This window comes from Triturus cristatus, chromosome 4_1, assembly GCF_964204655.1.
Source record: "Triturus cristatus chromosome 4_1, aTriCri1.1, whole genome shotgun sequence".
In the NCBI taxonomy this organism is placed as follows: domain Eukaryota; kingdom Metazoa; phylum Chordata; class Amphibia; order Caudata; family Salamandridae; genus Triturus; species Triturus cristatus.
The window spans coordinates 201,148,114-201,176,018 of record NC_140585.1 but is presented as its reverse complement, the minus strand read 5'-3'; the positions used below and the strand labels follow the sequence as shown (position 1 = coordinate 201,176,018).

Here is a 27,905-nt window from a genome sequence, read left to right as displayed (position 1 = left end):
AACGCAGACCAGCGCTTGATCAGCGGATCTCAGAGGGCGCCCTGGCACATAGAACTCTAGCAAGTTGGACAGCCCCGCGGGAGCCTCAAGGGTCAAGATTTTATGTGACACGCAGAGAGCCTTAAACTGAATGCGCTTTCCAACAGGCAGCCAGTGAAGATATACTGCTCAGAACTATGTTATGTTATTTATTTCTTGCATTTGTTCTGAAACCGTTTTTTGTATTCCCTTATAAAAGAAGATGTCTTATACTGCTGCTCAGCCTGGGTGTCTGTGTGAGAGAATATTGGTGAATGGAATGTTCATGTGTGGGAGAGTCAGTTGCTGAATGGGCTGACCAGCAGTGAGGCTGCTCCAGGTGGGGCTCTCTACTTGTAACATTTTACTCAAATAAATCTTCATAAGAAATTACCTGGACTGGATATGTATTTATTTACAACAGAGATCCAATCCGAACTCTAGCTCGGGATCGGCCACGTGACCAGATACAGTTGAGTATGAGATGCTGGAAATGTATACTTAATGAGACCGCGCACAGTCACCATTACCATCAGAGGGTTTAGAGTGGCTTTATGGAAGAAGCCGAACCCTTGATGAAGTAAGCAACGAGGACTGCAAATGAGGGGGCTTGTTTTAAAATCAAAGAAGGGAACATTAGACTTGCATATGTTTCTCGGTGAAGTTAATGCACGTACTACTACATCGGTACCTTATCTACAATGGAGATACCTATAACCAGGTACCTGACAAGGTGTCCATATTCAGTTTAACGGCGAGACATATCTTTGGTGGGGTATTTACTCATGAATAAGACAGAATACAATAGGGGAAGTTGTAATGGCTGGAATTAAGCGCAACCTGTGTTCTACATTGCCATGTATATTCACAGTGTTTGACTACAGGGCAGTGTCCCCACTCCGGCCCCGAGTTGAGAGACATACTAATACAACTCGGGTTAGAGTGACTATGGAAACTTTCATTTTTTGTGAGTAATGTGTGATTGATTTTTAATAGAGAGTTTGTATGTCCAATTGGTGTTGGGTACATTCTCATTGGTGGTTTTTGAAGGACTGATAGCCTATTGTCTCCCATGGGTATACTGTACCTGGTGCTTTACCATGACATAGGAAAAGCGACAGATGTATATAGGGTGTTTTTGATGTTGTCACTTTTGTCTTGATTAGGTAAGAAAGACAAGTGTAGTTACATTACAAGAACCAAGTAAGGCAAAAATGTATTGTTTGAATTGCCAACTAATGCCAAATTATTTAAAAGTTCAAGAAACCTAGAGGGATCATGACCCTGAGGAAGGTCAGAGATCCATTAGGGCTAGGATGATTGGCTGAAACATGTCGGTAGGAGCAGACGGTGTGTTGGAGAGGTAACTTCTCCTACACACCCAAATTTTATTTTTAACTCTGTTAAGAGGGACCACGATAAAAATGAGTATAATGGTTATTACTTAGGCAGTTTTATTACTCTCTTTTTTTCTGCATTTTGGGATCCCTCATTAGGAGTACTATCTCCTTTATTTCTGAAAAAAAATAAGCGCTCCACCCTGAGTGTTGGTCTGCACCAGGGTGTCTGTAGTGGCCAAATGATGAAGCATGCTCCAAGTGAGCGTCCGGACAAGCTAGACAAATTCTCTTTTTTTCACGGAGAAAATTCCAGTACGAGATTTGCAGGGTAGATTTTTAAAAAAAATTGTATTTGTGACTAGTTATTAAAGATCAGAGTCAATTTGTAAGAGAGAAGTGACAGCCAACACGTGTTTCGCCACCTTTACACGGCCATCTGGCCTGGGGCTTCCTCAGGGCATGAAAGGTTTCTGGACAGGACTGGGTAGTCCTGTATTATCGGCTTATGATATAATCCTTGTAGTAATTTCTGGCATGGTACCTCGCATCGGAAGTTTCAGTCGGCATCAGCTCTACTCTGCAAATCTTGTACTGGAATTTTCTCTGTGAAAAAAATAAAATTTGTCTAGCTTGTCCGGACGTTCACTTCGAACCTCTTTCTGGATTAGGTGGTTAGGGTCCTCCCCCTGTCAAGGACAAGCACTATCACCAACACTTGCTCAATTAAATCCGGCCAGTAATGGTTTGGGACCGATCACCCCTCCTCATCCTACAATGATGAAGCATGCCACTATTTAGTGGGTGAGGGCAGTCTTTAACAAGCCGGCGGGCTTGCTCCTAGACTCTGGTTTGCAACTGCTCTTCACCATTCTCTGTCCTTTTTTCTTAAAGAACCTAGTTCTAGGTAGGCGATGATAGGACAGAGTCTTTTAGGGCCCTGAGACTCTAGGTAAACGGGGGGCAAGTCGGCAGCCCCTTGAGAACACTGGGGGCACACGAGGAGCAACAGGCAGGCAGGCATGCACACAGTCACTTGGCAGAGTGGCAGTACCTTCAGCAACCTAGCAAGCTAACATACAGCAAGCCGTCCAAGATGACAGTTTCCTCCAGCACAGCAGTTCTCTCTAGTGCAGCATATAGAGACAGAAGCGTCTGGTTTCAAGTTCCACACAGTATCTAAAAACATGGGGTCAGTGCTTTTGTACTTATTCTCAAAATGTCTTTGATCTGGATGTAACTTCAAAAGGAAATTAGAAGTGCACAACACCTTCATTCAATCCCAGCTCTTGCTTTAGATATTAGTAGGGGGTGAATGAGGGGGTAAACAAGCCCTTTGTGTGAGGGTAGGGCCGGGCCTATACAATGTAATTGCGGCCTACCCCTCTCTTTTCCAGCCCAGAAGGCCATTCAGTATGCAGATGAATGCAGATGCATCTCTGTTACACCCAACCCTTCCTGTGTGATAACTGTCAGGAAAGAATGCACAAATACCATCTATCACTCTAGCTAGACGTGGATTGGAGCCAATCTGCAAAGCTCACAGAGTCATAAGCACATGGGGGGAGTACTGCTCCACTCCCAGAAGTCCTGGCTTGCCAGGCACAGGTCCAGTCTGAGTGAACAGACCAAAGTTGGATGCCAGGTTCAGGGTGTCTCCATGACATGGACGAAGGGGTGACTGCTAACAGTGCCTGCTCAGTTTGTCTTCTGGGGGTACCTCTCCAGGTGGAAGGGTCGAGAGCTCCTGGAGGAATGGTAGTGAGAGGGCAGCTGGACTCTAGGTGGGTGTACCAGTTGCCGGATAGCACTACTGAAATGGTGGGAGAATTGTGCAGTACACCTGCCACAGGTGCCCAGACAATTCTGGGGTCTAGGGGCACTGCTCCAGGAAGGATGGTACAGAGCCCCATGGAGGAGGACAGGGAGTGGGAGAGCCCACCCCAGTCTCTTGACCAGCGCAGGGTACAGACCCTGTGCTGATGGGCCAGAGTCAAGATGCCAGATCTGGCGGGCAGGGGAGTGGACAAAGGGTGGCGGGCATCTGGGGGTACAGCCCCCACTCTCTGGCACTATAGAGGTTAGAGCGCCCTGAGAGGCATTAGGCCTGGCTCTCATCACTGATAGCTGTCAGTGGTCACTGTGGCTTACTGTCCTGGTGGACAGAGTTGCCACTGGGGTGGGAGGAGCCAGAACCCGGGGGTAGACTGGGTCACACCACTCTATTAGCCATGTTGGTACTGTCTGCCTGCTGGGACACATCTGTGAGCAAAGTAAATATAGGGGCTGCACAGGTGTGAAGAAGGGTTCCCCATGGGCTAGCTTAGTGTAGCCTGACAGTATGGATAGAGGGATCCAACTGGATTCAAGGATGTGCAAAACAGGAATAGACCCCTGCTGTTGCAGGCCAGGTTCCATGTTCAATCGCACCAAGCAGGGAATCCCATTGAGATATTGATTGGAGTACCCTGGCTTCTGTCTGAAAAGGGGTTGTGTTGGAAATGGCCTTTTTGCAGGGTTATTCCCTAGTTTTTTTGCTTTGTCCCTCCTATTTTTGTTGGTTTTAGGACTCTGGGCCCTTTACCACTCTTAATCAGTGCTAAAGTGCATATGGTCTATGTGTAAATTGTTATTCTAATTGGTTATCCGTGATTGGCAGATTTGATTTACTGGTAAGTCCCTAGTCACTAGTAAATTGCACTGTGTGTGCCAAGGGTCTGTAAATCAAATGATACTAGTCGGCATGCAGCACTGGGTGGGCCACCAACACAAGTAGCCCTGTAAAAATATCTCAGGCCTGCCACTGCAGTGTCTGCGAGCGCAGTTTTAAACTGCCATGTCGACTTGGCAAGTGCACCCACTTTCCAGGCCCTAACCTTCCCTTTTCTATCATTTAAGGCACCCCTCAGGTGGGCTCAATGTACTCCTGTGGGCAGGGTGCAGTGTATGTGAAAAGTAGGACATGTACTGGTGTGTTTTATATGCCCTGATAGTGAAATACTGCCAATTTCGTTTTTCATTATTGAAAGGCTATCTGTCCAATAGGCTAACATGGGAGTATAACTTTCCATTGGGACAAGATAGCGAAACTTGCAAGATGGCCACCGCGTGGGAGCCCCAAAATGGAGCTCTCGGATTAGGATCCCAAATCTATGAGATAGCCTGGTTGGATCGGGCTCTCAGTCGCAGGCCCGCTGATGCATGATCTATCTCCCCGTTCTGGCTGGCAGGCTGCGGGATCGGCAAGTGTTAGTTGGGGCCCCCTTAGCCCCATGGACATGGAGCAGTGTGCTGGGATGGGGTGATATTGATAATCTCTATGGCCGAGTCGTGAGGTCAGCTCCTTGCTGTAGGCCGTTAGATGCGGCCTGACTTGGCGAGCGCACCTGTGCAAGCTAGCTGCCCGCACTGGGCTGTGCATGGAGAGCCTTTTGGTCCTGTGTGTACTGGTTTGTGCACGGAAGACCGAGCTGTGCAAGAAGAGCCTTTCGGTTCTGCGAGGACTGGGTTGTGCACCGAAGAATGGGCTGTGCAAGGAGAGCCTTCTGGTCCTGCGAGGACTGGGTTGTGCACGGAAGACTGAGCTGTGCAAGGAGAGCCTTCCGGTCCTACGAGGACTGGGTTGTGCACGGAAGACCGGGTTGCGCAAGGTGAGCCTTCCGGTCCTGCGAGGACTGGGTTACCTGGGCTGCTCTTGCAATGTGTCTGAGCCCCGGAGGGCTGCCCACGCACTTTTGCTGAACCCTGGAGGTTTGGCTAGCGCTGGATGCTTGGGCCCGGTGCCGGATCACTGAAGCTGCCTGGATTGTTTCAGCCCGCTTCTCGCCGTGACTGCGCAATGGAGCAGTTCGCTGGGGTGAGGTGAAAGGTGCAATTTGCAGGTCAATATCGTGAGATCAGCTCCCTGCTATGGACCGTTGGGGGCGGACTGATATGCCCAAGTTAGTTCGCGGCCCTGGCCCTGCTATAGTGGGAGAGCCTTCCCGGTCCCTTGAGGGCTGTGTTAAGTGTGATGTTTATACTTGGGGTGAGCCCTGGAGGTTGGGCTCGTGCTCATTGCTTGGACCCTGAGACGGATCTCCAATTGTTTGTGACCGCCGCCCCCTGCTGGGAAGACACCACGCGAAGAAGCAAAGTTCCCCGGCTTACTGCCCAGAGGAGGTTTTGGGGCTGACTACTTCTCAAACTATCAGCGCAATGCTCTGAAGCTGATGATGTTAATCTACTTGCGGTTTGTCTGGAGCTGCAACCATTACATGGGGAGGAGCATACTCACTGTACCGTAGGTCTTTTCACCGGGCTCCTGTTAGGGGATTTGTGATGGGTCACCACTTTTTCTCTTCTGTGTTCACTTGGAAAACTGCTATGTATGGGGCTTGAAAGTGTTGGCTTCCTAAGTAGCTCAAGGACCCTTTGCTTCAAGACTTATTCTAGTCTATGGTCAGAAAGGTAGGACATTTCACAGGCTGGCATATGGTGAGGCCATCTTGGATCAGTCAAGCTGCATTAAGACATTTTTTGTCTACTTTCAGTCTTGGTTGAGTAAGAAAGGTTGGTATGTCCCACCAGGCACACTTGGGACTCAGCTTGCTTGCAATCTACCTGGCCGCTATATGGTTCTAGGCTTCTGTTTGGCATTATAGATTCAACTAGCTAGATCAGGTTCTTACTTTACTCGGCCAAAGCTGATTCCCAGTGGAGGGCCAATACCCCTTTTAAACTGAAGCCTAATAGAGGGCTATTGCAATTTGCGATCTAGTACCTGGAAACCATAAGTCGTACCTTTATTGAGCTGCAACAAGGACTGTGTAGCCGCTGGTGTATTCGCAACATGGTATTAGAGCCTCCAAGTATACAGCTCTCTAGATCAGATAACGTAAGGGAAGTATATTGCACTTTACGTGGCTGATCCTGTAACTCAAGAGTGACACCTTTTTCTCTATACCATGGCGCAACCTTCTACTCGATCCTCTAATGGGCTGACACGGTTAGGCACTAATGCTTGCAAGATTGTTTACCCTCCCAACCTCTCAAAGAAGGTAGCTAATATTTTAAACACAATCTACTCAAACGCTATCCTGAAACCCTCATCTCTGATACTAACCTATGTGCATCCAAGGGCGTAGTGGTGACAGACCTCATCTTCTACACAACCAGAAGAGCCCAGTGGAGAAGAGTTTTTACGGATACGCTTCATTCCAAAGCTCTTTGTAACACTCCACAAGGTTTTCGTATTAACATAACTCCATCTCATTTCCTCAATGCGGAACTGACCATCTCTCTCTACAATAACGGCAACATCCTTATTCAAGCCTCTGACTGAAAATTTACTTAATAACCCTAATCCTGCCAATTTAGATCATCCCAATCTACCCATTACGGCACTACCTTCCGCGATATCCCTTCCTGTCTCCCCTCCAAACATCCTGAGCATCAACCCTAAACTTCCCAGGCCAAAACATATTACTCTCCCCATTACTACGGTGGGCATCCCCTCCACCTCCACTTCTATCATGTTGATCGGTTCTGATTCAGCCCGCAACACCTACGAGACCTCCACTGGCTCCCCGTCGAGAAGAGGGTCACCTTCAAACTCCTCACCCATGCCTACAAATCCTTCAACAACATCGGACCCAAATACCTCAATGAGAGAGTATCCTTCCACATACCCAAGAGGAACCTCCGCTCCGCTGACCTCGCCCTGCCAGAGGTCCCCTGCATCTGCAGAAACAGAACAGGCGGGAGATCCTTCTCCTACATCGCAGCAAAAACCGTCACAGCTGATCCGGATAGACAACCTAGCGATAACTTTAGATCCATGAATAAAGATCTTACTTCAGGTCGCCACGTCGCACCTAGTGGAAACAACCACAAACTCTCATATCAAATCAATGCCTCTAAACTGCAGATCAGCAGTGAAACACGCAGCGGATATCTCCGAACTCATCATTTCACAAGAATTAGACCTCTTGATTCTTACGGAGACGTGGCTTAATGACTCCTCCTCCCCAATACTCGACATCTTAATTCCTCCTGACTATGACATAATCAGATGCGATAGATCTATTGAATCTGGGGGGGCATTGCCTGCATCCATCGTTCTACCTTAGTATTGAAGCAGACTCATAAGGATCTGATGTCCTCCTGTGAGCTCCTAGTCACTGAAATTTGGAACAAGGGCAAGATTGTTTGTGTGCTTCACTCGATCTATCATCCCATAGGGATAACTTGCATTTCGTTGAACAATTGATGAAATCCATCTTTGTCTGTTCGGCCCTCCACCCTAACCTAATTTTCCTTGGCGACTTCAACCTTTACTGGAATTACACAAACGATCTACTAGTTTGCTCTTTTAAGGCTTTCTTCTCCGACCTCATTTCTATGCAGGACTGCAACGGACCCACCCACTACAAGGGGACTACCCTTGACCTTATCATAGCTTGAGATCACATCATTCAACTGTACCATGTGATTGGTCGGATCATCACCAAATCTCCTTTCACATTCAGGAAACGGTATTACTCAGGCAAGGTCAACCGCTCAAAAAACAAGCAACTGAGAGACATCAACATCAACATCTCTAACCTTTCCAACTTGAGCAAGAATCTGCTGTAACCTCACACTAACATGAATAATTTGGAAGAGTTGACGGATCATTACATCAATGCCATGTCAAATATTCTCGACACTGCCGCCCGAAGCAACTCAAAAGGATTCCTTTCAAACAATCCAAACCTTGGTTCAATGGTGCCCTTAATGATGAACGTCGCAAACTCAGGCTCTCTGAGAGACGTTGGAGAATTGCCTCCTCCACCTCTAGTCTCAACAGTTAAGGAAGATGAGAAGATCTTATAACAAACACATTCACATTGCTAAATCAGAACACTTCAGGGCTCAGCTAGACAGTGCTAAAAACTGACCCAAGAAACTGTTTAATATCATCAAACAACAGGCTAATCAATATACCAATCCTATTCCAGCAATCAAAACCTCCTGAGGACTTCTCGGCAAACTTTTCTCAAAAGGCTAGGAGCATTGATCGGGAGCTTCAATATGCCGCTGCTAACCTGATGTCTATGAGCCTGTTGGGTTCGGCAGTACCTGCGGCAGTGTGTGCTTCGCTGTACCCCACAGAGTACACTCCCAAAAACAATGCTTGCTGGAATTCCTTCCTGCTCCCGGATATGGAGGAGTTGCCACATTCCTTGGCGTCTCTTGAATCATCAAACCATTTCAGTGATCCACTTCACGCTAAGTTGATCAAAGACCTCAACGTGGCCATTCTACTTCTCTGGTCCAGGATCATCCAACAATCTCTCTAACAGGGGAGGATTCCCAACTGCCTTAAAATGGGGCAAGTCACACCCATCCTCAGGAAGCCTAATGCAGACCTAACAGATCCCAATAATTTAATGCCGATCACCAGCATCATGTCTTCAGGTAAAATTGCTCGAGAAATACATTCATACACAGCTCTGCGAGAAATTTCAGCCCCTAGGCCGACACCAGTCAGGCTTTAGATCAGGTCATAGTACAGAAACAGCTCTAACTCACATTGTTGATGACGCCTTGAGGGCTCTTGACCAAGATGTGCCTGGTCTTCTAATTCTTCTGGACTTGTCCTCTGCTTTTGACACTATCAAACATGATAACTTGATTACACTTCTTCAATATAGGATAGGGTTATCAGGCCCTTTCTTAAATTGGTTCACTTCTTTCCTGCATAACCGAACCCAAATAATCAAAGTCAACCAATCTTTGGCTGCCAGCACCACGGTCTCTATTGGGGTACCTCAAGGATCTGCACTCTTGCCCACGCTCTCCAATCACTTCTTGGAACCTCTAACATTCTGCACCATATGCACACGGATGACACTCAACTTTCTTTGAAAATCTCCTCTCCAGATGACATTAAAACTCTTAATGGGGTTCTTCAAAGAGCTCAACAATGGCTAGCACATAACCATCTGTTACTAAATACCCTCAAAACAGAATTTCTCCTGATTACCCCCACAACCATGCGGCCTGTGTGCAAAACTGGATCAAAAAAATCTCAGCACTCAACTGCACCCCTCACATGGTGAACTCCGCTTGTTCTTTGGGTGTCACCCTGGACAAATTCCTATACATGCAAGGTCACATCAGTGCCACTATTAAGAGTGCCAATCATCAGCTCAACACCCTTAGGAAAATCAAACCTTCCCTACCTTCCCAGGACATCCGTAAGCAGTCCAATCCCTAGTTAACACACGAGTAGAGTATGGCTACGGTGACCCTAGTTGGGCTTCCTAAATCTAGGTTAGGTCTGCTAAGAGCTACTCTGAACGCCTCTGCCAGACTAATCACAGGCTCCAGAAAGCATGATCATATTACACCTGACTTAATTCAACTTAACGGGCTTCCCATTGAAGCAAGCATCCGCTTCAAGATAGCCTGTCTGACACATAAAGCTATACACTTCAATAGCCCCGTTTACCTGGCAAAAAAAAACTCGAGCTCTACGGTTCTAGTCAAAACTTAAGAAGCTCCAATACCCTACTACTGAAACCACCTAAATTCAACAAAAAAAGAACTTACAATCGCACCTTCTCTGGGCTGGCTCCAAGAATTTGGAATGCTTTTCCAACGGAGAGCAGAGCCAACCGATCGACTGCTTCATTAAAAAAACAGGTCAAATGGCTACTTTTGGGTGAACTCATCAGCAATAGCCTCTATGTCATCTGCTAGACACTTCCTTCTCTTGCATGACAATCATATTTACTTTGTGTAATGAAATGTATGCTTGACAATCATTTTTACTTTATGTCTTGGAATATATTTTGTCGGTCTTTTGCTTAGTGAGCTGCTGAAACTGCACGGCCCCATCTAGTAGGGCTATTACCTCTTTAATCATGTGCTACCTCATCTTCCCCTAACACCCACATTTACTTTTTATGTTTCAGGTTCCTCTTAAGGTGCCTTATGGTATTGTACTGTTTCTTCATTTTGTACTGCACTCTGATACCCGTCTGGGTCTTGTTCGCACTTTATAAAACTTTTCAAATAAATAAATAAATAAGAAATGGTGTTTAGGCTCTCTGAACTCAGAATTTAATAACACACCTTTTAGTAAAGATAGATACTTCTACCAAATAAAGACCCCCATGTCTAACACCTGCAAATGCACGCTTAGCTTACGTCATGGTGCCCTAGCAACGTAGACTCCAAACAATGGCTGCCACATTGTGGGCTCTTACAGTAAATGAATCCTGACTTCGGCAGTACCCTGCATCCAAGCGGAGACCAGCAAGCACGACCAGGCATATTTCAGCAATGCAATTCATGTTACTCTTTGTTAGCACTTTACCCTAGTGCCTTAGTCTTTGATGCAGATAATTATTATTGTTGAAGAGTGCTTCTATACTGGAGCCTGTCAGACTTTGATTTCTTTTTTTGCGCATGGACCACGTCTTGTGGTGATAGCATTAAACTAATGGTCGGGTGTCTTGGTGATTGGCTTAAGCTTTGATACACCACAATATACACCTGAAATTAAGGTGGCTAGGGTGTGATCATTAATCTTAAGCTTGGCTGAGAGACTTTGATGTGACCAAGCCCAGTTTAAGGAATACGAACAATAACTCTTTGGTTTATTGTAATCTGGGCTCATTCTTCAATGGTGAACCTTGAGTCATATCAAGCTGAGTTCTACAAGTAGTGAACCTTACTAAGTCTTATTACTGCATGCAGATTGAGTGCATGGAACATGACCTAAGTAAATATGTCACAACTCGTCATGTTTGAGCTCTGAAAGTTGAAATATAAACCAGTTGGCCGAAACTCAGGACTCATAGATTTTCTTGCAGGTAAGAGTCCATAGAGAATATTGAGTACATCCCCTTACAAGACAAGTGTACAGTTAGTGCCTCCATCCAGAGGTTCTATGTATCCCTTCCAGCAGTAGCCGCCCTAACACAATTCCCCTCGTCTAATTTGATTTGATTTGATTTTTGGTTTTGTATAGCACTCGAATTCCCGGAGGCGTCTTGGCGCTGCTGCTGACGAGTGCAGTGCTGCAGGTAGAATAGTTGCTACTGATTAATGGCGTGTGAACAGATGCATTTTTATTTGCTTCCGAAAAATCATGAAGTTGGAACATTTCCTTATCGCCATGGGTAGGCTTTTCCAGAGTGTTGCTGCTTTCAGTAGATATCTCCTACCACCCAAGGCAGTGCGCTTTGTTCTGGGGGGTGGGGGGAATAGTAGAATTGTGTCTGAGGATCTGAGCTTTCTGCCTAGGTAGTACCAGGCCAACGTTTCATGAAAATAGCTTGGTCCTGAGTTATGCAGTGCTTTAAAGGTTATGCACAATGTCTTAGATTCCAGATGTTTTACTATTGGTAACCAGTGCAGATTGACCAGCGTTTGCACTGCTGACTTACGTTTGGGAATTCCGGCAAGAATTCAGGCTGCCGTGTTTTGTAGTGTTTGAAGTTTTTGCACCGACTTTTTTCGGATACCAATAAAGAGAGCATTTCCATATTCACAATTTCCATAGTCACACATGGTCAGGATCAGGGAGGTGACAACTATTTTTTGAAGTTCGTTCGGGATATATGGACAGATTTTCTTTATTAGTATTAGTGTATAAAACAAAGAAGAAGAGAGTACTTTTACTTAGTGGTCACAGTGGAGCTTATCATCAAAGATAACTCCCAGGTTCCTTCCTTTCTGAACTGGCCTTGGTAAGGGTCCCATATTCTGGGGTCACCAGATTGGCGACCAAAAGGATCTGTGGTTTCGGAATAGTAGCACCTCTGTTTTGCGGGTGTTTAACTTTAGGCAATTTTTTTCATCCAGTGATCGATTTGAACCATGCAGTAGCTGAATCTATGACCCACTTCTTCCTGCTCTTTGGAGATTGACACCACAATTTGAGGTGTCATCGGCGTAGGACACAACTGAGAAACCTAAGGGCTTTATCAGTTTAACCAGGGGGGCGAAATACAAATTGAAGAGGGTGTGGCTTAGTGAAGAGCACTGCGGCATCCCACATGGCAAACTGAATTGTTTTGACGTAAAATTGCCCAAGGCTACACGGTTTCTTCTGTTCATTAGAAAGTTTTTTAGTATATCAGAGCCACACCTCTTTTTCCAGTGTCAAAGGTTGCCGAGAGATCAAGTAAGATCAGGGTGGCTTGATTACCTTTATCCATGGTCCATCTGAGTTCTTCAGAGGTGGCAAGCAAGGCGGTTTCCGTGCTATGAGCCTTTCCAAAACTGTATTGGGGGGGGGGGGGGGGTCCAGCAAATTGTTACTGTTGATGCAGGCCATCAGTTCATTATTTAATGATGTTTCAAGTAGTTTGGCTGGGAAAGGGAGTCTGGAGATGGGCGTATTACTACTTGGTTCCTGGGGGTAAAAAGTACTTTGCTTCAGTATGGGCAGGATGGATGCCGCCTTCCATTCAATGGGAAAATGTCCTGTACTGAGCACTTTGTTGAAGATTTGTGTGAGTTATTCTTCAAAAACCCTCAGAGCTAAATGTATAATTTTTGGGGGGCAGGGGTCTAGTGGAGACTCTGATTTGCATGCCATTATAAGTTTCTAAACCTGCTCTTTGTTAAAGGGAGAGAACCTATCAAGAATTGTAGGGGAGTTGTTCACAGGAGGTGTGGACTCTTCTTTGTGATTTAATGTGAAGGAATCGAAGACCTTAGTGACTTTACTTTGTAAGAAACTGGCAACAGTGTCGCACAAGGTTTTATTTGCTGTGCCATCATTTTGTATTATCATTTTTGATGATTTAGTTATCGTACTAAAAGTTATTTGGCTGAATTTCCAGCCAGGAGAATTTTTTCAGCGAAGAATTTAGTTTTCTCTCTATGAATCAGGATTTTATATTAGCAATGGCTTTTTTGTAGGTCACTATATCTAGAGGATTGTATTTGGACCTCCCTATTTGCACTCGGAGAACCAGGGTTCAGACGGGGTGCTGCTATGGTGTTTCTGCACTTTTTCGGGTGCTAAAATGTCCATGACCTTTTTAACCCAGATGGTGTATCTATGTGTCAACATCGTCATCAGCTACACTTATTAAGGGAAGTGTATCTAGCAGGGTCTTTTCGAGCTCGTATGTGTTTATTTTGCTCCATGGTCTGAAATTTTGAGTCCCTGAGGATGACTCCATGGCTACTTTTAGTGATTGTGGTAGGCTGATGAAAAAAGACACAGCCCTATGTCTATTACTGCCGGGAGTGTATTGTTTGTAAAAATCCCGTACAGTGTATGACCCACTGAGAGGGTGGGGCCTTCAATTCTCTTGTCAAGATCTAGAGTCTCCATGAGTTCTACCAACTGGATGGTGTCACTATCCTTGCCGTTTTCTAGGTGGAAATTGAAGTCTCCCAGTACGAGATAATCAGAACTAGTGACACTGTGCTCTATTAAGGTGCTTATATTAGAAAGAAAAGTTTCTCTTTGCCCTGGGGAGCGATACAATGGTGTTCCATTTAACAAGTCATTTTTAGTTAATTCCATTTGAAAGAAGATGTTTTCGCAATTTGCGACATTCGAGCCTGGAGTATACTTTATAGCCATTGAGTCTCTAATAATAATGGCTAGCCCCCATCCTCTATTTTCTATTTCCTGTCAACATGCACCATTTTGTATCCTGAGGGTATGGCTTCTATCAGGTCTGGGCCTGACACTTCATTCGCCAAGGTTTCTGTAATAAAAACAATGTCTGTCTTATAGGTGTCAGCACGGAGAGCGAGTTTGTGTCTGTTCTTGACTAGGGACCTTGTGTATTTTAATGAGCATTTAAAAAGCTTGTCTTTCTTTTGTCTTAGGTACCCTAATCTTAAAATACCTGATTGGTAGCTCTGTGAGGGATAACTTGCAATTGGGGTAAGTAGCTAAGTTTAGGCCACTCTGACTCTGGTCGTTTTAAACAAAGAGTTGGTGCTGATTAAAGATGGGCTTTGAGTTGATATCAATGTGCACAGTGATACATTCCTATATACGAACAAAACTGCGTCACTTTTTTTTACCTCACCCATTATGACCTCTCCATCACCCCGATTCAGAATACCTGATCGGGCGGGCTCTGCGACCTAGGCCTGAGGTTACTTATTGATAGGTCACAGGTATGTGGCACGTAGCCGGCAGACAAATGCACGAAGATGAAACTCAGATCAATCCCACAGATAGGCACAGCGACGCCACAATGCAACAAATTGATCTTGGCTAGTAGTGGTCTATGATATATTACCTATTTATACATTCTCTTTTAGGATATACTTTTAATTGGGCCTTCTCTGGAAACTATAAATGTACAGTGTCTGGATATACTCAACCTCAAATTAATTGGTCAAATATGATGGAAATGGATATTTGAAAAACAGACAAAGTCTATACTGTGAGGTATGTGTATATATTTTAGGGTATGGTCAAAGATGAAGTAACACACTTAAAGCTTTGGATTGACCCTTTTTTTGTAACTATATGGAAGAATGAGAATTAAATATGATGACAAAATCTAGAAGTTATGTTTATATAGGATTGCTCCTCCTCTTCTCAAATAATGAAACATGGTATTGGGATTCTTTGTACACCTTTTACATGATATGAGTTTTCCCAGTTTAATAACTACTAACTAAGTAATGTTGATATCTTGCTTTGAAAAAAGCGATATGGTTTTTATAATTTTTAATTGTTTGTAAATTCAATTTTGTAAATAGTGTCTTTTTATGTACTTTTGTAGCCCTGAAGAAGTCCGATTGTGGACGAAATGCGTTGGCGGTTGCAAAAAATATGTGAATAAAGGATGAATTTCAATATCAACAGAAAATATCGACTCCTTTTTGGGAAAACAATTGTATTATAGACACATTTTTTGTGGATTGTCCATATCTAATATTTACAAGTGCGCTGAGCTATTTTGTTGTATGGTACTGGTGGAACCAGTTAGTTCTCTTCTGGCTTCTCTATATTGGGACCTAGGGGATTGTGCCCCAGGCTCTTTGCACCTTGTTTTATGTTTAAACTATAGGGATGTTAGGACTGGTGCGGACTTTTACACTTTGATCCCAATTATTTTGTGATATATGAATGAAATTGGACAACTTTTAAAATGCTGCTTTACCACTACTGTCTTCGGCGACCACACAACAAAGAGGTTTGGAAAGATGTGCTTGTTCACACTCTCAGATGAAAGAAATTGGCCGGAGCAACATCAGTGAAAAAGAAGCATGTGAAACTCGTTCACTTAGGATATATTTTGACCACCAGAGTGACTTCAAGGGCTAGTTAGCTGGCCTCCTGATTAGAGCCTCTGGGAGAGAAAAGGCTTCAACCAGCTTGAACTCTACACCTGAAGACTGCCTGCTGTAAGTCTTACCCCCCAAGTGGGGCCACCCTAGTTCTGGATCCTTGGAGAAGGGGCTGAAAGTGCTCTGTCAGCCCAGCACTGGTCCCAGCAAAACCGAAGCAGCATGATGCATTACCTCGTAGACCCGCATTTGAACCACTGCACAATGCATCCCGGATGTTGGACCTCCACACCTCATCTAAACCATCTCTCATTGATGCATGACTTCGCATAACAGCCCGCAGTGCCTTGGAACTCTCACTGCACAATGCCTCCTCAATACTGGACTCTTCATCTAACTCCGCAGCTCCTCAAAACACCACTGCGTGGCGCATCCTCGACGCCAGATCTTACAATGGTCTCCAACCAGGATTTAACATACTTCATGACCAGATAACCACAGTTGGCACTTTGTGATTTGGACGCTATTTTCACTTCAAAGTGAATATCTATGGTTCTTCTGATTGGGTATTTGTCATTTTGGTCTTACTTTATCTGTAAAATTCTTCTCTATATTTCTAAGTTGGTGTGGGATTTTTCTTCTGTTTCACTTCATTACTGTTTTAAGTGCTGCGCAAATACATTACACATTGCCCATAAGTTAAGCCTGACTGCTATTGTGCGAAGCTACCAGAGGGTTAAGCACAGGTTAATTTAGTATGTACTTGCGGCTTCACCCTGAAAAGGATTGTGGTTGATTCTTCAGTAGGGTTTAACCCCCCTGAAACATTAACCCAATTTCTTACAGGGGCTACTTCGAATTGTATTATGCATAGTGTATATTTTTCTAATGCTTCAAGAGGGCCAACACATGCTTCTAAATGTGGCATCAATGTTGTAACTTTGAAACAATTATACATTATATACAATGTTATGTTATACAGATTTGTAGCGAGCACTATCACCCGGGAGGATATCCTGACCCCGAGCAGGACTGGACAGACCATTTTTTGGTCCCATCTTCATTGCGGCTGCAGGGAAAGACGGACCCGAATCGTCCTGTTCCAGTCTTAAAACGTCCCTGACATAAACTGGACATCGGTTGTTTTTCTACTTCCCTATCCAGCCACAGGCCTCAGTTGCCATTGGATGTGGAGCTGGCTAACTCGCGCTTTCATGAGTGGCTGACGCTATTTCTGGATAATTGTATCCCAGCCAAATTGGGGGGGAAGAACCGTGGGCCATCTAACCCTTGGTTTAATGACTCGCTAACTACAGCAAAAAACAGCTTGAGCGTGCCTGGAGACTTATGATGTGGCTGCAAAAAGTAAATACAGAGCGGCCCTCAAGAAGTACCACAAACTTATCCAGAGAGCTCGAGCGGAGTACGTGGCCGATAAAATTTCAGTTAGTTCGAACTCTGCCAAAACGATCTTCTCTCTGCTTAAGGGCATGAAGAGCGTGGGCTCCTCTGGGGTCTCCCCGATTGCCTCGCACCATCAGTGTAATGAGCTGGCGAGGCACTTTGTGAACAAAGTAGAGAAGATTTGTCTTGGACTGCCTACAGTCTCTCGGTGGGGAATACTCTGTCATATTTTTCTCTCCTTTCCCCCATGGAATTTGAGTCCCTTTGTTCGAAAATCAAATCGGGCTCGCCGGCTGACCCTTTGACACCTGCCCTTTTTCGACAGTTTCATGATCTTATCTTTCCTGTGAACATTGATCTGGTTAATTGGAGTAAGAGCAGGATTCGCTTATCAAGGCGACTGATTGATATCACTCTGGAATTAAAATGAGCACCGACCAATGCAAATTAGGACTTCTATACATAAATTCTTGAAGATACTTCACAGATTCTATCACAAATCTGAAAGCCTTCTTTATATTTGGTCATCTTTTCACCTTTCGATTGATTGACTCTTCATATAATTCTACACCTACTGCTACCGACTGAGACATCTTGGGTTTCCTACATATTAAGTGGAACTCGCAGTCTTTCATTTCTATTCACCTGATCAGTTATAACAGTTGGAATCTGACCTGCTGTCAGTTTGAGCCCTGAAGAAGTTCCGTTAGAATTGTCTGTAAAGGAACGAAACGCGTTGGCTGTCTTTTTGTATTCATCAAGCTATGAAATAAAAGCTAAACAAAGAAAAAGAGAAATATCTTGGACTCTCTATTCTATGTTCAGTGCACCTCTATTTGTTGTTAATAAATTGTCAGTTTTCTTTCTGAGGCTCCATTAGGTGAAGGGTGCCAGAGCTATTGTGCACTAACAGCCAGATAAGGCAGCAGCATTACAAAAAGTGAAGTGCTACCATTTAAGTCCGTCACCTTCTAGTTGTTTTTTGATATTAACATTGATCTGGTAAACCTCTCATTGTCTTTAGCATTCATACCCGGGGCGTGGAAACACGCCATAGTTATTCCACTGCTAAAGAAACCTTCCTTGGATCCTGCCGATCTGGGCAACTATCGCCCCATTTCCCAGCTGCCTTTTCTGGCGAAGCTGGTGGAATCTCATGTGAATTCCACTCTTTCTGAGTTTATCGAGCAGAATGCCATCCTGGACCGGTCACAGAACGGCTTCCGAGTGCGTCACAGTACCGAGTCTGCCCTGCTGGCAGTGACGGAAGTGATCCGGGGGAGTCTGGATATCGGTGATTCTGCGGCCTTAGTCCTTTTGGACTTAAGTGCCACGTTCGATACCGTCTCTCACATGATACTTTTAAAGCGCCTTCAGGAGATCAGTATCAGGGGTGTGGCCTTGTATTGGCTCCGGTCCTTTCTGGAGGGGAGGTTGTTTCAGGTCTCCGTGCCACCCTTTCACTCGCAGGAGTTTGCTTTGCAACAGGGGGTGCCGCAGGGCTCAATTTTGAGCCCCTTATTGTTCAACATCTATGTCCATCCCCTGGCTTCGGTAGCCAAAGGTAGGGGATTGTCACTGGTGTCATATGCCGACGACACCCAATTGGTGATCGCCTTCTCTCAGAAATGTAGCGCCAATCTGGACAAGTTTAAAGAGGACCTTTTAGTGGTTGCGGACTGGATGGCAGCAAACTGCTTGCAGTTGAACGCCAGTAAGTCGGAGGTCCTTTTGTTCAGGAAGGATCGGGAGGTGTGGTCCGAGCAGTGTTTGCCGGATCGTCTTAAACCCGCCCCCATGCCTAAGGAGCCTGTGAAGAACTTGGGTGTGTGGTTTGACAGTGGCCTGATATTCGACATTCAGTCAAAGGCTGTGGCAGGGGTTTGTTTTGGGCTTTTGCGAGGTTTGAAACCTCTGTTGGGTTTCTTTCCTCCCAAGGTGCGTCAGACCATTGTCCAGGCGACTATTCTCTCTAGGCTGGACTATGGCAATTCCCTCTATTTGTGCGCCAATAAGTCCAGCATCAAGCATCTGCAGAGAATACAGAATGCAGTGGCTCGCATCTTGGTGGCACTTCAGAAATCTTGCTTGGTTACCCATGTGCTTCCCAAACTTCACTGGTTGCCTGTGGAAAAGCGCATTCAGTTCAAGTCGCTTTGTGTGTCGCATAGGATTTTGACCTTACAGGCACCTCTAGGGCTGGCTAATTTGCTAGAGTTCTATGTGCCGCGGCGTTCCCTTAGATCTGCTGACCAAGCATTGGTCAGCATTCCTCGAGTTCTGAAAGCTAGAGCTGGTGGCCGCTCTTTTGGTAGTCTTGCTGCGAGACTCTGGAATTTGCTCCCTTTTTCCATCAGAGCCATCCAGAACCACCTTGCCATAAAGACCTGGCTCTTCTCTGTTTAATTTTAAGTCTCCTCCTAGGCTCATGGCCTCGGTCTTTGGTGTCGCTGGGACGTCCCGTTGCTGGGGCAGCTATGCGCAACACAAATCCGACTAAATAAAATGTAGCCCAGCCTAGAGCCTAGTGGAACTAGTTGAAAATCCAGGTCTTCAGCTTCTTAAAGAATTCAAGAAGTGAGGAGCGTGGTCTTATGTGTAGCAAAATGTAATTCCTTGTTTTAAAAGCAGTGTAAGAAGAGGATCAATTGTGAGAATTGTTTTTCAGTATGTGTGGGATGTCTGCAAGTAAGAGTCTGGGCAAGTGGACATGTCAGGAAGTTTTGTCAAAGCAGAAGCAATTGTTGAGGTATGCCAATGTCATCTAGTGCCTGGAAAGTGAGGAGTTTGAATTGTGCTCAGCTGAGTGTAAGGAGCTAGTGGAGCTGCTTCAGATGTGATGTGATGTGACTGTGGCGTGGGAGGTTGCGTTTGATTCTGGCGTATGAATTCCTAATGGTGTGCAGCCTTCAAGTGAGTTTTTAGTTGTTTCCTGCATAGAGTGTTCCCGCAGGCCAGCTTGCATGTGTGAACTTTTTCCAGGTACTGATTGGAAGTCATTTCAAATTCATCTGCAGCATCCCAGGGCATGGAAGCATGAGCTGGTGATGGAGTTGACTTAGACGGTCATGTTGAGTTTGCTGTTGATGATGATCCTAATGTTTTTGGCATGAGTGGTGAAAGTGGGTGTCGGTCCTAGGTCAGCTAGCAGAGGCCCACAGTGGAGTGCTGTTCCTAAAGATCATGATTTCAGTCTTGTTAGTGTTCAGCTTCAGACAATTGGTCTCCATCCAGTGGGCGATTTCAGTCTGGGTACTGGCATCTTGTCCATTAGGGACAGAATGAGTTGCGTGTCATTGGCATAGGAGAGGACATTGATGTTGTGAGAGAAGGTGATGCCCTCTAGAGGGTTCCTGTGTGTGTTGAAGGGGCTCAGTAAGGATCTTCGTGGAACCCGGCAGATGAGGTCACAAGCATCCCAGGTTTACTATGCTAGGCCTAATGACAGGGTCCTTTCAATCAGGAAGAAGCAGATACATCTGAGTGCATGTCCTTGGATTCTAATGCCATATATGCAATGGGTAAGGATGGGTTGGGAGACTGTGTCAAATGCTGTGGAGAAGTCCAGTAGGATGAGTGCTGCCGTGTCACCTCCATCCAGAGTCATGTGGATGCCATTCAGGGTGGCGATGATGGTAATTTCCATGATCTGGTTGGGTCTGAAACCAGATTGTGCGGTGTTAAGGAGTTGATGGTCATTGAGGTATTTAGTGAGGCATCTATTGTTGATTTTCTCCAAGTCCTTGGCCATTGAAAGATGGCCACTGACTTCTTAATTTTCTTTTTCCTACTTTTATAAAATTAATTTGCGTTCCATTTGCTTTTGGAAGTGTGTGTGCATGTTTTATTGCGCATGAGTAAATTGGTGAATGCAAGCATGAGGCAATAAGTAGATAAATTAATGTACATGTGCACGGAACAGTAACATGGTGCATGCGATCTGATACACTGATGCCCGGTATTTCAAGCTGCAGGAAGGACAAACATGCACCCATCTACATTCACACTAAGATCTCCATGAATTCACAAGCGTGCACTCATACACCCACCATTCACAAGCTCACATGCACACACCACACATTCACAAATGCACATACATTCATACATACACACATGCACACACACATTAAATATTAAAATGAAAGTAACTTACCAGTTGCAGCAAAGATCTCTGCCTGGACATTCCTATAGGATTGCTACTGCCGTCGCCTCTCATTGGCTGTCCTCACCCCCTACCTCGTCACAGAGTGGGATAGGCTCAGTGGGACTTGCTGACCCCACACTACTTTGTGACAATGTGTCAATGATAGATGCTCACTTTGGCCAATTCAGGGCTTAAAACCGAAGTGCCCAAGTACGAGCCAATTAGTAAGGCTCTCTCTTGACAGGAGGGGAGGCCCTCCCAGCACTTTGTCAGGCTGAAGAGGTCACAGCCACAGAGCTGTGATATCTTCAGCCTGGCAACATTTCTTAGGTGACTGCGCATTTAGAGCATGTCTAGCGCCTGGCTGCCTGAACTGATCATGAAGAGTATTTATCAAGCTAAAATTTGTCCTGCCTGACAGACACTCTTCCTGTCGGCCAACAGTTTGGGCGTTGTGATCCTCCAGCTCTTAAGGATGGGCCACTCCTGATCTTAATATTGACTCAAGATGCACTCTGTAATAAGCGAAAAGCTATTGTCTTTGCAAATGCCTGTTTACTGAAGGTGGTATTGTCATCCTGATGTGTAGTGTGAACAGTAACATGAGAACATGTACAGTAACTAAACCTATACACTGGACATGTTGAATTGATCTCATAAATCCTACCATTTTAATGGCAGTGGTGGACATCACTAATATCATTTGCGGGATACAGATAGAACATAGATACACTGTCATCATGATTAATGAATAAGTATAGCCGTGTGTTATATCCTCTTAAGTGACATTGTATGTAATCCATCCTAGCTGTCTCCTAGCAGCTCAACTAGAGTGAGAGATGGTAACGGAATGTCGGTGTGACTGTGATGCGTGGGATGCCTGGGTGTCTCTGTGGATGAGTGGTGACAGTTGGAGATGGGCTGAGCAGCAGGGAGGCTGTGCCTGGTGGGGCTGGAGAGATGGCTGGTAACGTGAATAAGGACTGATGTACATATTTACCTGGAACTAATAAAGAAGTCTACAAACTCCACCTGGCTACCTGTGTCAACCTGTGTGTAAGGGCACAACATATTTTGGTGAAGACCGGACCTGGACTCAAGCATCTATAAAGATTTAATAGCTGTCTACATTTGGTTCAGAAACCAAGAGCCTACAAGAAACAAGAGAACCAAGACAGAAGAAATCAAGCATCTTGTTTGGAGCAACAGGCAAGCCAGCCTCACCAGTGTCCTTGTCAACGGACGGCCCCAATCACCATTGCCCAGCCTGGGCATGCTCCATTGGACTTACAATAAGGATTAGTGAGTAGGTGGTGTAAGGTACACCACTGCCACATGTTGGTGATCCAGCAACTTTGTTTTCCTGAGGTCTACAATGAGTGTATTGACCTGATGAAATTGGCACCATAAGTTCTCTAAAGTCAACTGAATGGATACTTATGCTGTGCTGTTTCATTTACATTACGACTGCCCTGGATTGAGAAATCACTACAATCTGTGAGGAGTGGCTGCACAGATGGAGAATTCTTTTGTGCCTGTCATTTCTTGGTGTAAGAGGGAGTAACAAAACATGTGCTGAGATAATACTTGGCACTTATTTACAAGTGGTGCTGTTGGATGCGGAGGCAAGGGCTCATATGCTGTCTATGGGGGCCAAGGGAGGTGAGGCAGCTTTTATCTATTATTTGGTATGTCAGCTGAGACTTCATGACAGTGGGCGTTAGTAAACCGCCATGCTGAGGTTTAAAAACTGTGGCACGAGCTCTCCATAGCGCGTACTCACTCAGCATTAAAGGGACAGTGCGCACAGTCTTACCTGCATCTGATTGTCCTGCAATGTCACCACGGTGCCCCTCTGACGTCCTGGCTGTTCGCAGTGGATTCCTGCTTCTGGATGCCTGCATGCACGTACGTACCATGAGCCATCTGGCTCAGCATCACATACGTGCAGCCATTTTGGGATTCTATGCTGCAGTATACACAGATTTGGATCGTGGTTCCTGGTTGCTTTTGCCAACCACCTGTGGTGTACATGCATATTAAGCGTGTTTCCTTTCATAATGCAGCCAACCACGTTTGGTTAAGCATTTTCTTCTTTTTTTTTTAAATCTCTTGTGAGCAATCAGAGCATGATGCAAGTGTGGGAGCAAGCAGCAATCGTATATTGGTGAACTGGACTTATCGATGTTGGAGATCGAAATGTGACCGCAAGTACCTTTAAATGAGTCTAATTCAATAGGGATTTTCTCTTGTTCACAGTATTCTGCTGCTCTGGTCTGATTTATGAACAAAAGGCACATTTCTTAAAATGTGTGACTGGCACCATGCCTTCTACATTGTTAATTATCCATTTCTGTACTTGATTGATATATGTGTCAAGTTTCTACGAGATGTGAGTTGTAAGTCTAAAAATGGGTACACAACTTTTTTTTTATCTTCTTCTGCAGTTAAATTAATTTGATCTGAGCATTCATCATTTGTAGTTTTCATATGCGCACATGGTTTCTGTGCTTGCAAAGAGAGTTACCACTTTATTGGTCATCCTCTTACCTTGCTACAGTGTGGTTATTTTTATTCTTAGAAGAAAATGTTTTGATTACCAGTTTTGGCATTTGAATTTTCTTAAAGAAAATGTACATTTTATAACAGTGTGTTTCAGCATATCTGTGGGACATTGTTCTCAAGGGGTCAAATAGTGGTTACAGTTAGGCTATTAACAATGGTCAGTGAAAATGTCTTTGCCTGTCCTACTTTAATTTTAATGCCGTTACAGCTAGTCATCTTTTACGCAACATGGGTTTCTACAGTTGCTTTCAAAGGTTCCCTTACGCAAGGGTATTTATTGCCTAGTGGTAATCGGGTGAGAAGTCGCTCACCGGCATGGGTCACAGTTTATAAACGTACAATTGGAATTGTTTTTGCATGATTGATGGAACGTTTTCGTGTTTGGTGATACCACAGTTTATGCTTTAGAGATGGGTGGCCCATGTATTTCAGTGTGTGGTAGCCACAGTTTACTCCTTAACATGAGGGATGGGTTTTGGTACTAGGCCCATTTCTTTACCTTTTACATTAAGTGACATCTACATGGGGGTAGGTACATGGGTTAGTTCCCATATACATATGTTCATGATGTTAACCCTTAAACAGGGTTGGGTTATGGGTTTTGGCCCCATTTAAATGTTGTACAGTACAAGGATACATCCCCACATAGTGTGTGTGCTTATGGGTGTTAGCTCCATTTTCACTTTGTATGTATGTCATCTTGCGCTGCACGTTTGGTCTGTTCTTTGGGTCTGATGTGTCTGTAAGTCGCATTACGCTGCATGTCTTTTCATGTTGTGTGTAAGTCGCCCTGCGCCTCACGTTTTGTGTCTTGTTTGTAAGTCGCCCTGCGCCTCACATGTTGCTCTATGTAAGTCGCCCTGCGCTTCAGGTGTTGTTGTGTGTAAGTCGCCCTGCACCTCACTGTGTGTATCTTCTCTGTTGTTCACCTGGTGATACACGTGTATTTTTTGTGTTGGTTTCACCCTTGTTGCCTGTTTTTGGCCTTGGGTGTTTGTCCTGGGGTGTGGTCCACCCTTCTCTACTTTTTGAATGTGTTTATTGGGAAGGATGGGGATATTGCTTGCTTTTGATTTAATCTTGCTTGTCAATATTTTTCCTTCCTTCAGTTCACGCAGTGTTCCTACTCTTGTGAAGTGGTATTTAGCTTTGCTTTCCTGAGTTAGAACTTTTTTCTTCTTCTGTATATTTTCATGTTTATAGTTATTCCTATGTTTGCTCATACTTTCATTTTTCTTTCAAAAGGAAGTGGATAATGTTAAATCCTCTTAAGTGTCATTGTATGTAATCCAGCTTAGCTGCCTCCTGGCTGCTCAGCCAGAGTGAGAGATGGTAACGGAATGTTGGTGTGACTGTGATGAATGGAATGCCTGGGTGTCTGTGTGGATGAGTGGTGACAGTTGGAGATGGGCTGAGCAGCAGGGAGGCTGCGCCTGGTGGGGCTGGAGAGATGGCTGGTACCATGAATAAGGACTGATGTACATATTTACCTGGAACCAATAAAGAAGTCTACAAACTCCACCTGGCTACCTGTGTCAACTTGTGTGTAAGGGCACAGCACAATGTAATAGCTTACATGGCATTATGTAAAGAAAATGGAGATGTGATGAGCACTGATCATATATCCTCAACAGTTTGTGGCCCATTTTCTACTAATGTTTGCCCCTTTAGGTAATTTAGCACGACGTCTGCAGGCCTTAATCATGCTTAGTAAATTCATGGTGAATATTGTGTCGTGCAAGAACCCTTTTAAAACCTTAGTAAGTAAGTGCTTTGTATTAATTAGAGCATGAATTGAACTCTTACCTCTGCTTCCGGCCAAGACACTATATCATTGATTCGCTTGTAGCAAGCATCCTCATACTGCACCCATCCGGGATCACATAAGCCTCGAGCACAGAGACAGGTTTCCATGGTATTTATTTCTGAAACTGGTGTCGGCATAGACGAATTCTGACAGTTACCTAATAATATTCAAAAGACAAAGCAGAGAGGGAAGGTATTATGTCATAGAAAACACTCTACAACATTGAATATTTTCATCCAATAATAGAAAAATATAAAATACCCACCCAAACCTTTCCCTTAAATCTGAATAATTGTTGTAGTCTAACCATTTAAATACACAGAATCAGCATTCATCCACACTTCAAATATATAAACAATTCATATTTAATTCAATCTGTTAAAAACCAAAGCAACATTTTGCCATCTCCCAAGTCTTCCTCCAAGCATTACAAACAAGCATTGGTAAATGAATTAGGTTTCACCTATGTGATTAATAATAAGCTGTTTTTGTTTCTACGTTGTAGCTTGGTGAGCAGTTGTGCCATATAAGTTACTGAAATTCCATTGACATGTTATGACCGGTGCAGTCGCATCTGGTGCTCACTTTGGTGCGGGGCACCTTGTTTAAAAATAATTATTGGTTTAAAAGCATGGAACTTCCTTGTGCATCCAGCAGTTTTCAGGCAATAATAAAAAGGTCAAGATAACTCTGGTGATTAATGTTCCTACTGGTGAGAGATCAGAATTTTGTCTAGAGGCAGTTTTGACTCTTCCTAAGGTAGTGCAAATGGTTAATGTGCCTGTTGCAAAGAACGTGTACCATGCAGATCACAGACTGAGTGTGCTATAAAAAAATGAAATGTAAGTTAGAGAGGGGCTATGGAGAGATGAGGTGAGCTGTTTGAGCATGGTGGTGAGAGGAACTCATAGAGAGGGGTGTGTTCACTGGGGAACCAGGTTCAAGTCCCAGCCCCCGGTTCATTACCTCCTCGTTATTCATCTGTTGGAGATAAAACGATGTCCAAAACAGCTTTCTTTACAGGTTGCTTTATTTAGTTACACGGGAAACACAAGAGCGGACTCTCCAGAAGCAGGAGACACAGAGCTAGAATCGTGAAGGTGTAGAGATGTTCCGCTCTTGTGCTGAAGACTTAAAAGCAGTAGTGCCAAGCGTGGGCTGATGAAAGATCGTCGCCAAAATTGTTGTAGATAAAACGATGTCCAAAACAGCTTTCTTTACAGGTTGCTTTATTTAGTTACACGGGAAACACAAGAGCGGACTCTCCACAGCAGAAGCCAAACGCAACTGCCAAAGGAGAGAACACAGAACCATGAAGCAACCTAGAACATAGTAACAGGAACATTCCACAAGCCCAGAGAATGCACAACGAGGAGAAAAACCCAGCACATGTACTACATCATCCTCGCCACATGACTAACAAAGTGAGCTTCAGCTCCATCACAGAACCCTCCAAAGCAAAAGTTAGCCTCCCATGCCTCCCATCCCTTCCCAATATGGCCGACCCTTACCCCTATGACACTATAAGAGAAGGGCGGGCACCAACCCCAAAGCCTGAAACTACCAAGCAAAACATGAAGCCGATAGCCAGACAGGGAGGGAGGGACGGGAACTCATGTGGCGAGGAAGACTAACTCGGAGTAATGAAGATTACCGGTAAGTAATCGGGGCAATATCTTGCAAACCTGGGCACCTCAATGAATCTCCATGTACCTAACAACAACGAATGTGTGCGTATGTAACCTAACTGGTGATCATGTAAAGAGCTCTAATACCTTTGGTCCGAGTTCGCACTATGTTACCATTATGATTCCACCCAAGCACGATCGTTACTGTGTAATAATAATCGACAAACACTTGGCACTCCAAACTGTATATTGTTTAATGTCGAAGGCAAAGAAAATCCAAGTTTGCTCATTCAAAACAAGAAGCACTGGCAAAAGAATTGTTTTGAAACTACCAAAACGTTGAATAGTTTTAGCACAATAAGAGCAATTGTTGAAATAGCTTTAGCTGAAAGGGCTGGAATGGAGTTTTCTTTTGTGAAACGGGGTGTGTTAAACGCGGTGTGTTTTAAAGTGAGGCATGAGAGTTCCAAAAAGGACGGCATTTTGCTGGAGGACAGCCATGGAAAGTATTTACAGCTTTACTGAACTGCGTGCTGCTGCATCCAGGAAGGCGCATAAGAAGTGAGGGGAGAGGGCTGTGCAGTCCCCTTTACACATGTAAATTGGAAATGAGATGCACTTGTAATAAAAAAAAACTATTGCAAACTTTTTTTATGGAAAAGGAAGTGTTTTTGCAGAAATGCTCCTTGATTGGGATTGTATCTGTGAGCGAGAGCTGTCTCCCCTAATGTCATCTTCATTTTCAGGTC

General features: G+C 44.6%; 1 protein-coding gene across 1 annotated transcript in view; it reads right to left on the bottom strand.

The window, feature by feature from the left end:
- Positions 1-25,677, bottom strand: part of LOC146854032 (snaclec coagulation factor IX/factor X-binding protein subunit A-like) — a 78,881-nt gene extending 53,204 nt beyond the window's left edge. The window contains exon 1 of the mRNA XM_085650481.1: positions 25,528-25,677. Coding sequence (XP_085506607.1) covers positions 25,528-25,665 — 138 coding nt within the window. The 5' untranslated portion in view covers positions 25,666-25,677. The remainder of the gene's footprint in view (positions 1-25,527) is intronic.
- Between the last annotated feature and the right edge of the window lie 2,228 nt (positions 25,678-27,905).